The sequence below is a fragment of the Barbatula barbatula genome (genome assembly GCF_947034865.1).
Source record: "Barbatula barbatula genome assembly, chromosome: 8".
NCBI lineage: Eukaryota > Metazoa > Chordata > Actinopteri > Cypriniformes > Nemacheilidae > Barbatula > Barbatula barbatula.
Window position 1 is genome coordinate 4,113,664 of NC_136771.1, and position 11,180 is coordinate 4,124,843.

The following is an 11,180-nucleotide window of genomic DNA, read 5'->3' on the forward strand; positions in this document are numbered from 1 at the left end:
AAGTCATTTGAACAAGCAGACATTATTACCCACATGACAGAATAACAATTACATGACAATACATGCACTTCAAGCTTCGAATGGAACACAATCGAGTTAAGTCTGTCTGCTTCTGATCAAACAAATTAAATGAATAAATTATTCTTCTACAGTAAAAAGACATATAATTTGTGTTTATTTACAGCCTAGTGTGTTTTTGGAAAGTTATAATTGCCTACTTACTAGTGCATTGCTTTCTGATACGAACACAGTGATCTGTGCTTGTGGTTGCGATTGGACCTGACCTTAGAGAATCTGATCCGGGATCAGCAAAGTGCAACAGATCTACTTCTGTGCTGTAGCCTTACATGTAATGAGACGAGACAGAAGCTACCTGTGGGAATTAAACAGGCAGATGGTGACTGGTTTCACCTCGCAGGACGTCTCGGCCACCTGCTGCAGAAATCACACAGAAACACCAGCACAACAACAGGCTGGTAAAGATCTGCCACCTGTGTGTGTGTGTGTGTGCATGCGTGACCGTTAATCCAGCTGTGAAATAAAATCACACACTGGACAGCAGTTTGAGAATAACTTTAATTGATAATTGTTTCTAAACCTATTTTTTCCACTAACAAAAACCTTGTGGTGCAACACAAAAATGTTGAATGATGGACAGTGCTTAAAATACCCATACATTTGGAAATCCTCTACATTTTGATAAATTCACTGCCTGGACTCCGTCTCCCATGTCCCCCCCCTGTTGTCAGTGCTTCTGCTTACAGCGATGCCATAGAAGAACCATTTGTGGTTCCACAAAATCTTTCTTACTTTTCTTACTGATACCTCCATTTTAGGCAATTCATCCAACACCACCCAGTAACTGGAAAAAGGCACTCACATTATGACCCCACAAGAAAACGAAGAGTCACAATTGACGAATAAAGAAACTTTATTGTAAATTTTACACAATATGGGTTGAAGAGTACTCAATTAAAAAGGTGCACAAAGTAATTTCCCATAAACAACACAAGGATCAGAACATGTTTACAAATGTACACTTAAATGAAAACATATCATGCAGTTTCTAGTAGTCTAATATGTCTGAAGAAAAGAGACCTGTGCTATTCCATTTGTTACTGAACTCACAGAATAACTCCAGCTTTATTAGCTGAAAGCATTTGCATACATTTAAAATCACTGGCACAATAGCCAGAAAAAGATTTTTACTATGTGCACCTTTAGCATACAACTTACTTGATGAATATTTTTATGATATAATTTTTTTATTTGAAGGCATATGTCTGAATGTTTGAAAGACGTTTTGTGAAGAAAATTGTAACTGTAATTTGTAATAATACATTGGACTGATGAGAATTTTGATAAAATCCCAAATGCCATATTTTTCAGTAAATTCTGGTATGAATGTGACAATAAGTTGATGCCACAATTAATAATATTTTTTGCTCTGCTATGAACTAGGCTTTACTATTATTCCAAAATGTGTGGACAATATTTAGAAAATCACAAGAGGAAATGCTAAACTTTGGACCTGTGAACCTATTCAAATATACGTTTGATTAAAAATGTTGAATAAACATATACTGAGATTGATTTGTGTCGGATGATGCAACGGCTCCGTTCTGACAGCTGTGATTACGCATAATGCTCACTGGCGCGAGACAACTCACAGCTGGCCGCGGTGCGACAGGTGCGGCAGCGCTAAGACACGCGGCTCCATGCAGGCGGACCCGTGTGATGTACTACTCGAAAATACTTCAGATCTGGATAGACAGCGGCTGACACATGTGGAATAACGTTAGCCTGAGGGTCGACACAACAACTGCTGTCATCTCTATTCTGGGTTTCTCCATCTAAACCATGCTTCATGTTTGACTAATGCAAGTCTTTTTTTTTCTTATACTAAATTTGTGAGATACTTTATGCCATATAAACATTGGTTGATTTCTATAAGGCATTATAGAATTATAGAATACTATAGATTTATAGAATATTGGATAGAAGATCCAAAACATTCCTTCATATGCATTTGTAATTGTGCATTGGTAAACGAATTACAGAAGTTGAGACCCTTCCTAGCGGTAGGTGGAGATCAGAAAAGACAGGTGTGCAGCTGTTCAAACTGTTTTTTTGGTTAATGGTCTTTACAAACATCTAACACGATCTGCTGAGTAATAGAGAAGGAGATGAAGGAGATTTAACACACGTGTCTTAGGTTTCCAACGTCTGAGCTCTAAAAAAACTCACAGATTTACCACAAAGAGGTTCTGTTGTGATAACAATCAACACGTGTGCTGCATAAACACAATAGCAAGACAAACAGGGAACAGTGTTTTGGTGATGCACACTTTCTGGCTTGGCTCAAACTAAAACACACACTTCTGTCCTGTGTGTATCACAGACACACAGACGTGCAGCTGTCAGTGAGATTAGACAGTTAACAGGTGTCTATTTATAGTGTTGGTTAAACGGATCTCAATGGCATGTTAACACTTCTCATCATGGTCTTTAACAGCCAATAACAAAACAAAGACGTACATGACATCATCCAGACCTGTGTGCTGTCTGTCAGCGTGGCCAGACTGAACCGCAGCTGGTCTCAGATGTAGAAAGACACTTTTGCACAGTACCGTGGATGGCTTTAATGGTCAAATATAGCACCTGGCAGTTTAGAAGATGTCGGGTATTAGCTGGACTGATTGGGAAAAACTGTTCCAATGTGAACAGTTCAGCCAAGAATAAAAATTCTGTAGGTGTTACTAGTAACAGATGTTTACATTTTTGAATTTAATGAATCTATACCTATGTTGTATGAACCGACCATTTCAAATGCACAGAATGTTACTCAAACATAGTTTATTCACAGCAAAGCATTCAGGGATTTTGTGTTGTGCAGATGAAAATATATCTATCTGTGCATGTTCTCATGTACAAATACAGTGTTTTAAAATGTAAACATTGCTAAAAAATAAACAGGTCAATGCAGCATATTTCATTGTGTCATTGTGAGTAACGATTAAAACGTTTTCATTGTGAAACGGCAAGCAAGAAAATAACAAATGTGTGAGGTTTATATAAAGCGTCAAGACTTGTTCAAAGAAAATCCAGTGCAGATCAAAAACATTTGAAACACTGAATAAATAAAGCAAAATATATACAGGTTCCCCACTACCCCACATAGCATTTTCATTCAGATGTCAACAAACTTCAAAATAATTTACACCGTAACAAATCAACTTGATGCATTATAATGCAGACTGTTGCAATGTCTGGTACACATTCAGAAACAAGAATCAAGTGATTGCCTTCATATAGCCCTCAGTTTTAAAGAAAAGTGATTTAAACGATGACTGGTGATAACTGCTGAGGCAAACGTGAAAAAATACTCCTCCTTACAAAAAACTTTGCATTTCACAAATTCACTTTGACTTTGAAACGGCACAGCACTTCTAACAGCTTTTAAACACAATTCATTGGTCATGTCACCAAATAAACACAAACATAAACCCCATTCAAACATTAAAAGCAACGGAACGCAATGATTTAGACCACCTGGAGCATCTAAAGCAGATTCTTAAATATTCATGTCTTTTGTCTCTCTTTTAATTGTTTGGTCCACCTATTGTTAAATCTGTTTCAGACAAGCAAAAAACAGACAAATGAATTAGCATTTTTCTAATTGTTCTCACATTTAAATGATTATAGTTTATTAGACTAGATTTTGAGTTTTCCTTGATCCCCAAATATTATTTGCCAGTAGGATAAGAAACAAATTTCTAAATTTGATTTGTTTTAAATATTTTTAAGGGACATCAGATAAAAATTTAGATTATAAAAATGATCAAATATTCAGTAGAACTGGAAATGAAATGTGAAGAGAAGGAATCTATTATTATTTCATGTATTAAAATGCAAGATTAAAATGTTTGGTCCTCCTATGCATTCATGAGAAAGTGACTAGCCATTCTCCCAAAAATAAGCAATTATTGTATTTTAATGAGTCATTTGTTATACTTTTAATATTTTCTATAATAATTATAGACGTTTCAAAGTGACAACATAAACAAACGTTACTGCGCATGCGCGCGTGCCTGACCCCCAGCTAACCTCCCGTACACATTCACAAACAATAGAGTGCCTGTACATTATTTCTGATAACAAGCAAAAATACCTTTGGATGGCTAAACTTGTCTCTCCAATATTTTGAACCAAGACTGCGATACCAAGCTCAGCCGCTAGATGTCAATGTACCAAACGTTTTCTTTAAAAGCGAAACTACAGGAACATTTATTTTTAATAAAATTAATATACAACAAAACACAATAAATCATTTATTTAATACACTTATTATACAGTAAAATAATGATATAAATTAATATTAACATACATTAAATAAAATATAGATAGCTATATTATAAGACACTAGCCAAACACAAACCGGAAGTTAACTGGGGGTCAGGCGCACGCGCGTCCGATGAAACGGTCTATACACATGTAAGAATCCTTCAGGGACTGCCCATCGGAAGTTCTGTTTTTAAATCATTCTGTAGTCTGTAGTGCTTTGAGATCTGTTGAGATCTGTTACCTGAATTCCTGAAATAAAGTCTAAAGGCGAAACTGATCCTGGATCAGTCGTCTACCTCAGGCGAGCAGAGAAGCATCGCATGTACTCAGTTATCCATCGTCCATCCCCTATGTTCAGCTGTGAGCGGCGACACTTCTCCAGGTCAGCAGACCTCGCCCTACGGTGATCTGATGCTCTCCCGTGCTTTTCAGACTCCCGTCTCGTCTGCACACCCACATCAGCCCAGTGAATCTGCGTCAAAAAATGTGTGTCTTATTTTGAGTTCCATAGAATTTATATGACAGAATTAGAATTTTTGTGGTGAACTGTATTTTTTACGTCCAAAGACCTATCATGTCACGCTAACCTATAAAACCTTCGTACACTAGAGAAGGTCATCTCTAGCTTCAGGATATTACTTCACAACGCTGAATAATTCACCTCTTCCACATGCCGTGTCAGATATCAGATGGAGTTTCATTTCGTTGACTTGCACACCACAGTTTAGTCACACCAAGTTTCCCTTGCGGTAACGCTTAAAAATTTCCCTCCATATATAATTTATTTAAAACTTGTCTGTTACAAACATGGTTGGTTCATTCCAGCTAAGAGCGGTATGTTTATGGCATCATTTCTACATTCCATTTAGACTGGTTGAACCATACACGGTTTCATCCGGTTCTAGATTTCATTTCTCAACATATGACACAGATAGTTTAGGTTCCAGTCCTCACCTCCCCAACGGACACAGATGCTCTCATGTTTGGTGTCTGTCTGTTCCTGGTCTCAATATGATTTTCTGCCCAGTCGGACCGGATAAAAGAGCGTCTGTTCTCACGGTTGGACGTCCGCTGGTTGGTATTGCCCGGTGGTTGGCTCTTCGCTCTGGATGGCTTTCTCAACGCGGATAGATGTGATGTATCACTGTCCAGGTCCTCATTAGGATAGGATGGTTCTAAACGAGGTGTCCGATGTCTGGGACGGCGTTTTGGAATGGAATCCGATGGTCCGTTGGCAGTTTTAAAACCGTTTTCTGTGATGAAAGGGCAAAGAAAACCGAAAAATGAAATTACGCTTAGAAATGACCATAATAACAGTGCACTAATTTCCCCCAAAATGCTAGCAAGTGGAAAAATTATCATGGCACGTTTACACAATATGTTAACCTACCCAAAGGAGGCGAGCTGTCCACAGTACTAGCATCCGTTTGAATGTCACCATTCATTTGTGGCTTCCAGGAGTTCAGAACCTCTGCTTTCTCGTTCCTGTACTCTGAAGACGATGCGTAATGCTTGCCATTCAACACGTTTACCTCATTCAGCTTCGGACTGGACCGTCCGCTCGACTCGGACCCGCTGTCCCAACCATCCACGAACAGCGGTCTGTGTGTTTGTTCCATCACCCGCCGGCTCAGCCTGTATTTCACAGAGTCCTCATAACATTTGGAGAACGTCTCCCACTTGGGATCCCGGAACTTCTTCATGTATTCCGTATTCCGGAACTTCCTGAACACAATGCTGTTATTGCCAGACATTTGGCCCCAGTTGAATCAGTAACCTAAATGGTAAACAGAAGACAATGTTATATCCCACGAATAATAAAGCAGTCATGCCAATGCACCGACTTTCAGTCACCATTTGTTGCGATGCTCTTCTTAGCATACATTAGTATACTTCGTAGTATGCACACACCAACGATGTTCGCAGTGTAAATCGATCAACAGACTTACCTTGCATGAAGGGATGCGTTTTGTTATTCTCCTTTTCCGGAGTAGGTTAACCCAGCGCTCACATTATTTATTTATATTGTTTACATAATACATAAGCCGATGCCCTATCCTTAAAACGGACATTTGCTTATTGCTTTTAAACTGTGATTTACACAATGAGACGATGTTGCGCTTTAATGTGACGTCTTGTTATTGCGAGTATTTTTATGCATGATATCAAATAACATAAATCAAAAACATCATTTCTGAGGGAAATCACTGATCGACAAATGTATTAAATGAAACCAGCTGGTAACAGAGTCATCGCAGTATGTTTACAGGTCTGTCTTTACCATGTTCTCAGGTAAATATTGACGTATAGAGTACATATAAGCGCTTTAAGCTTACCCACTCAGCGCTTTTTAAACGTTAGAGACGAATGAAGGGGACATCTTTATTTGTATATCCGTATCAGTCTCCAACACATCTGCAAATTTTTCGACTGCTGCGTACTAGAAAAAGAACCCTCCCTATACCTTTAACTACGACTGATATTACAACCTCCGTGATTTACAGTGCGCATGCGCATATCGTCATTCTAGGAAGGACTGAGGCGAAGCCAGCAGCGTCTCCCGTGGGTCATTAGGTGTTATTTGTCAAATTAATTTAAATATTCTTTCATTTCAATCCACAATTTTGTTGTTTTTGGAAGTGGCATAGCCTATTATTCATATAGTAATATCAGGTAACGCACATTCCTGTCATTACAAACATTTATTTAACGCGCACGAGCATAATTCCTTAGGAAAAGGAGCGGGAATATTTTACCTCATACAAAAGGCAGATTTAACTAATAAAAAACGGATCCCCGTATGTTTTATTCTGTTGTCTAAGGTTAAAAGTTATGAATGTGAATAGTATTTTCTATTTTTGTTTCTTACAGACAGTTGGGGGATTTAGGAATTAGTTTATTATTATTAACGTTTCCCTTTACTTTTGATACTTAACTGTTTTAAAAGTGTAACTTGTATCATTTATAATACTACTAGATTCTCAGCTAAAGGTAAAAAACGGTATATAGTACAGTAAATTGTAGTCGTATAAATCGTGTTCTGTAGTATTTTCTACGGTAAATTGATCAACTTTTACAGTTAGTTACTATAATATTTACTATACTAAGGTTCAAAAACACAAATACAACGTTTAATAAAACGTTTTTGTTATTTAATAAATTAATAATTTCACTAGTTTACGACTTAATAGTAGAATTATTATAGTATTCTGTAGTATTAGCTATGGTAAATTTGGTAGACTTTAATATTCATTCTACTTTTACCACAGTTTACAATTAAATACTAGAGTATTTCTTCATGTGGATTGTTAAAGTTCCTACATAGTCCGGCTAGGCGCCGTTTTTCTCAGGCAAACTCATCAACCATTAAAGTCCCGCATGTTTATAGTTGTTGGATTACAGACATAACAAGTCCCAATTCAATGTTATACACTTGTAAACCACCTAAGTGGTTGTGTAAATATTATTTTCTCAGTCTGAGTATGTGGTGTGGCTTACAGTACTGTCTCACGCAAACAGCTAAGAAAAACACTCACTGGAATAAAATATTGGCCGACAACTACCATGTTTAAAAACAGATTTTCAACATTTTTATTAGTCTGCTGGCGTGTGATTTTTGTTGGTCTTTGATTGGACAGGGCGTACAGTGGAACGTACGGCACTGTTAAAACGTCACAGGGTTGGCGGGGTAGGGTCCTTCCATTTCTAAAAGCTTTTGCCAAAATACCAAGCTATGGAAGTCAGTAATAAATACATTTTTGTGCAACAGCAAACGCTTGGCATTTCTCCCTTGACGTAAGCATCTTTGTCCCATGTTTTGAGATGCTTGCTCCTACGTCAAGCAATTGTAAAAGTGTCATTATGCAAATAACAACTGTAAAAAACTGTCCTGAATAGTCCACAGGAGCAACGTAACCTCGCTTGGTTCTTGAGCAGGAGGGAATCGTAACGTGGTAGGCCGAGCTGGGCGCTTAGAAGCACTTGCGGTGGACGATGCTGGGGCCGGCCTCATCATATTCTTGCTTTGTGATCCACATCTGCTGGAAGGTGGATAGGGAAGCCAGGATGGAACCTCCGATCCATACGGAGTACTTGCGCTCAGGGGGTGCAATGATCTACAGAGAATCAGAGAATAAAATGTTTTAGTTTAACTTAAATTACTAGGCGTTGTATTGTGATTTCTGTATTATTGACCCTGTTACCTTAATCTTCATTGTGCTTGGAGCCAAGGCTGTGATCTCCTTCTGCATACGGTCAGCGATACCGGGGTACATTGTGGTACCACCAGACAGGACGTTGTTGGCATAAAGGTCTTTCCTGATGTCAATATCACACTTCATGATGCTGTTGTAGGCGGTCTCATGAATGCCGGCAGACTCCATACCTTTGTAAGTGTTACATAACATTTAAAAACTAAAATACTCACAAGACTTTTATGTAATAAAATGGCAACACACATCTAGGGTGTGTTTTCAGACATACCAATGAAGGAAGGCTGGAAGAGGGTCTCAGGGCAACGGAAACGTTCGTTTCCAATGGTGATAACTTGACCGTCAGGAAGCTCGTAGCTCTTCTCAAGGGACGAAGAGGAGGCTGCGGTGGCCATTTCGTTCTCAAAGTCCAGGGCGACATAGCACAGCTTCTCCTTGATGTCACGCACAATCTCACGCTCGGCTACGATGGACACCACATCAAAAGTGTGTTAACTTTGTACTATGTATGTATTACGTATATATTACATATATTTGCATGTCCTACGTAAGTCAGTAGAAATGAACTAGATAGACACCTGTTGTGACAAAAGAGTATCCACGCTCAGTCAGAATCTTCATCAGGTAGTCTGTCAGGTCACGGCCAGCCAGGTCCAAACGCATGATGGCGTGGGGCAGAGCGTAACCCTCATAAATGGGCACGTTGTGGGTCACACCATCACCAGAGTCCAGTACAATACCTAAAACCAGTGAGGAACAAAAATCAGTCAGTTAGAGCAACAGAATACAATTTCCTAACACAATACAAATGCTTAGCTACACATTTACAATCATAATTGTGTTCAATTCTATCTTTTGCAGAATGTGGCAAGCACACAGGGTGATGTCTTACCGGTGGTACGTCCAGAAGCATAGAGGGACAGGACAGCCTGGATGGCCACGTACATGGCGGGGACGTTGAAGGTCTCAAACATGATCTGAGTCATCTTCTCACGGTTAGCCTTGGGGTTCAGGGGGGCCTCTGTGAGCAGGGTGGGGTGCTCCTCAGGTGCCACGCGGAGCTCGTTGTAGAAGGTGTGGTGCCAGATCTTCTCCATGTCATCCCAGTTGGTGATGATGCCGTGCTCGATGGGGTACTTCAGGGTGAGGATACCTCTCTTGCTCTGAGCCTCGTCTCCAACATAGGAGTCTTTCTGACCCATGCCAACCATCACACCCTGGACAATAGAGCAGAGATCTATTTTTATTGCAAGGCAACTTATAAAATGGTCTGCCTTTTTCAACAGTATATATAAATATAAAAAATTAGGATATCTGTGTGTACCTGGTGACGAGGGCGACCGACGATGGAAGGGAAGACAGCCCTGGGGGCGTCATCACCGGCAAACCCAGCTTTCACCAGACCTGAGCCATTGTCGCACACCAAAGCTGTAGTCTCTTCGTCGTCACACATGTTGATCGGTTCTAAGAAAAGACAAAGCAGAGGCAAAAATGAAGCTTTGAATCTTTTGTGGTAAAAAAAGAGTATATACAATTTCTTAAGACCATCCCAAATCATTATCAGTCATTTATTGTAACCCAAAATTCAAACTTAGTACCCTCTTTAATTCCAAACATGTAATGTTGTTACAGTAGCTTTCACTTTATCCAACACAATACATCATTACATTTTTTTACACACATAAACATTAAATGTGCTTTTAATGGAACATTAACGCTATTTGTCACCAAGTGTTTTTAGGTTTGTCTTGAAGCACAGTAAAACATTACATAGACATATAAACAACAGTAAAATGTGATTTTAAAGAACTTTCATGGAAATGCTAAAATATGTAGTTAGCTAACTCATGTAATAGTTACACAAACACATTTCAAAATGAATCTGATTTTAGTTCTGATACTTATTAACCTATCTGGTTTTTGAAACTTTAGTGACATTTGTTATTGTATTAAATTTCACTGTTTGTCAATAGTTTCTACGTAAAGAAGTTTGAATAACCCGTGTATTAAACGTGCTAGTCTACAATTAACTTTCGTTTATATACATTTAGCAGACACTTTAATCTTACAAAGTAGGGAAGCAATTTTTGCAACAAAATAAATACATTGCAAAGGTGCAGTAATACAAAGCTAATCATTTTAATCTAAATGAATAAAGTTATAAGTTATAATGTTCATCTAAATTTTAAGTTAAACGAGAGTCGAAATCGTAAGGTTCCAGTTCAGATTTGCGGTCCTCACGTACGTCCGCTCCGCAGTCAATCGCATTGCGCGTTCCCGTGTCGTTCGCGCTTACCTGTTGTGTAGCTGTTCCTGCTGAGACTCAAACGCCGCTGGCTACTGCCTAGTCAATGTCCAGTCTGACTCGCTAGCTTATATACCCGCCCTCTCTTTTATTGCTCCTCGGACACCCGTTACGGAATGTCCGTGCATTCATTTGGAATTCTTCCTGATCCTCGACCATATTTGGGCGTCGCGCGGGGGGCAGCCGGGACGATCCATATATGGCGCTCGGGTCCCCGGGCGGGTGCAGGTCCGTGTAAGGCGAGTCCGAGGCTGTGACCCGCCTCGAGCCTCACGCATCCGATCTGTGCACTACACGAATGCACATATGAAGTCAGGAGA

General features: G+C 39.2%; 2 protein-coding genes across 3 annotated transcripts; both read right to left on the reverse strand.

Annotated features, from left to right (window-relative positions):
- Nucleotides 1–2,849: 2,849 nt before the first annotated feature.
- Nucleotides 2,850–6,815, reverse strand: ccsapa (centriole, cilia and spindle-associated protein a). 2 transcript variants are annotated; one of them, XM_079461652.1, is made up of 4 exons: nt 6,685–6,815; nt 5,735–6,121; nt 5,299–5,597; nt 2,850–4,816 (listed from the first exon to the last, which is right to left on the reverse strand). In XM_079461652.1, the coding sequence occupies exons 2-4, from the start codon at nt 6,096–6,098 to the stop codon at nt 4,637–4,639; spliced, it is 843 nt and encodes a 280-aa protein (XP_079317778.1). In that variant the 5' UTR covers nt 6,099–6,121; nt 6,685–6,815; the 3' UTR covers nt 2,850–4,636. The 2 variants fall into 2 exon arrangements, with proteins under 2 accessions (XP_079317778.1, XP_079317777.1); XM_079461651.1 differs by having other exon boundaries at nt 6,681–6,792.
- Nucleotides 6,816–7,712: 897 nt separating this feature from the next.
- Nucleotides 7,713–11,011, reverse strand: acta1a (actin alpha 1, skeletal muscle a). The gene is made up of 7 exons (XM_079463241.1): nt 10,852–11,011; nt 9,880–10,019; nt 9,448–9,772; nt 9,134–9,295; nt 8,827–9,018; nt 8,547–8,728; nt 7,713–8,459 (listed from the first exon to the last, which is right to left on the reverse strand). The coding sequence occupies exons 2-7, from the start codon at nt 10,006–10,008 to the stop codon at nt 8,316–8,318; spliced, it is 1,134 nt and encodes a 377-aa protein (XP_079319367.1). The 5' UTR covers nt 10,009–10,019; nt 10,852–11,011; the 3' UTR covers nt 7,713–8,315.
- Nucleotides 11,012–11,180: the final 169 nt, after the last annotated feature.

Coding starts and splice junctions, on each gene's coding strand:
- ccsapa (XM_079461652.1), bottom strand. CDS start 6,098: ATGTCTGGCAATAACAGCATTGTGTTCAGGAAGTTCCGGAATACGGAA. Junction 5,598..5,734: donor GGACAGCTCGCCTCCTTTGG/GTAGGTTAACAT, acceptor CTTTCATCACAG/AAAACGGTTTTAAAACTGCC. Junction 4,817..5,298: donor CATCTGTGTCCGTTGGGGAG/GTGAGGACTGGA, acceptor TTTTTGACGCAG/ATTCACTGGGCTGATGTGGG.
- acta1a (XM_079463241.1), bottom strand. CDS start 10,008: ATGTGTGACGACGAAGAGACTACAGCTTTGGTGTGCGACAATGGCTCA. Junction 9,773..9,879: donor TCGGTCGCCCTCGTCACCAG/GTACACACAGAT, acceptor TCTATTGTCCAG/GGTGTGATGGTTGGCATGGG. Junction 8,460..8,546: donor CAAGCACAATGAAGATTAAG/GTAACAGGGTCA, acceptor GATTCTCTGTAG/ATCATTGCACCCCCTGAGCG.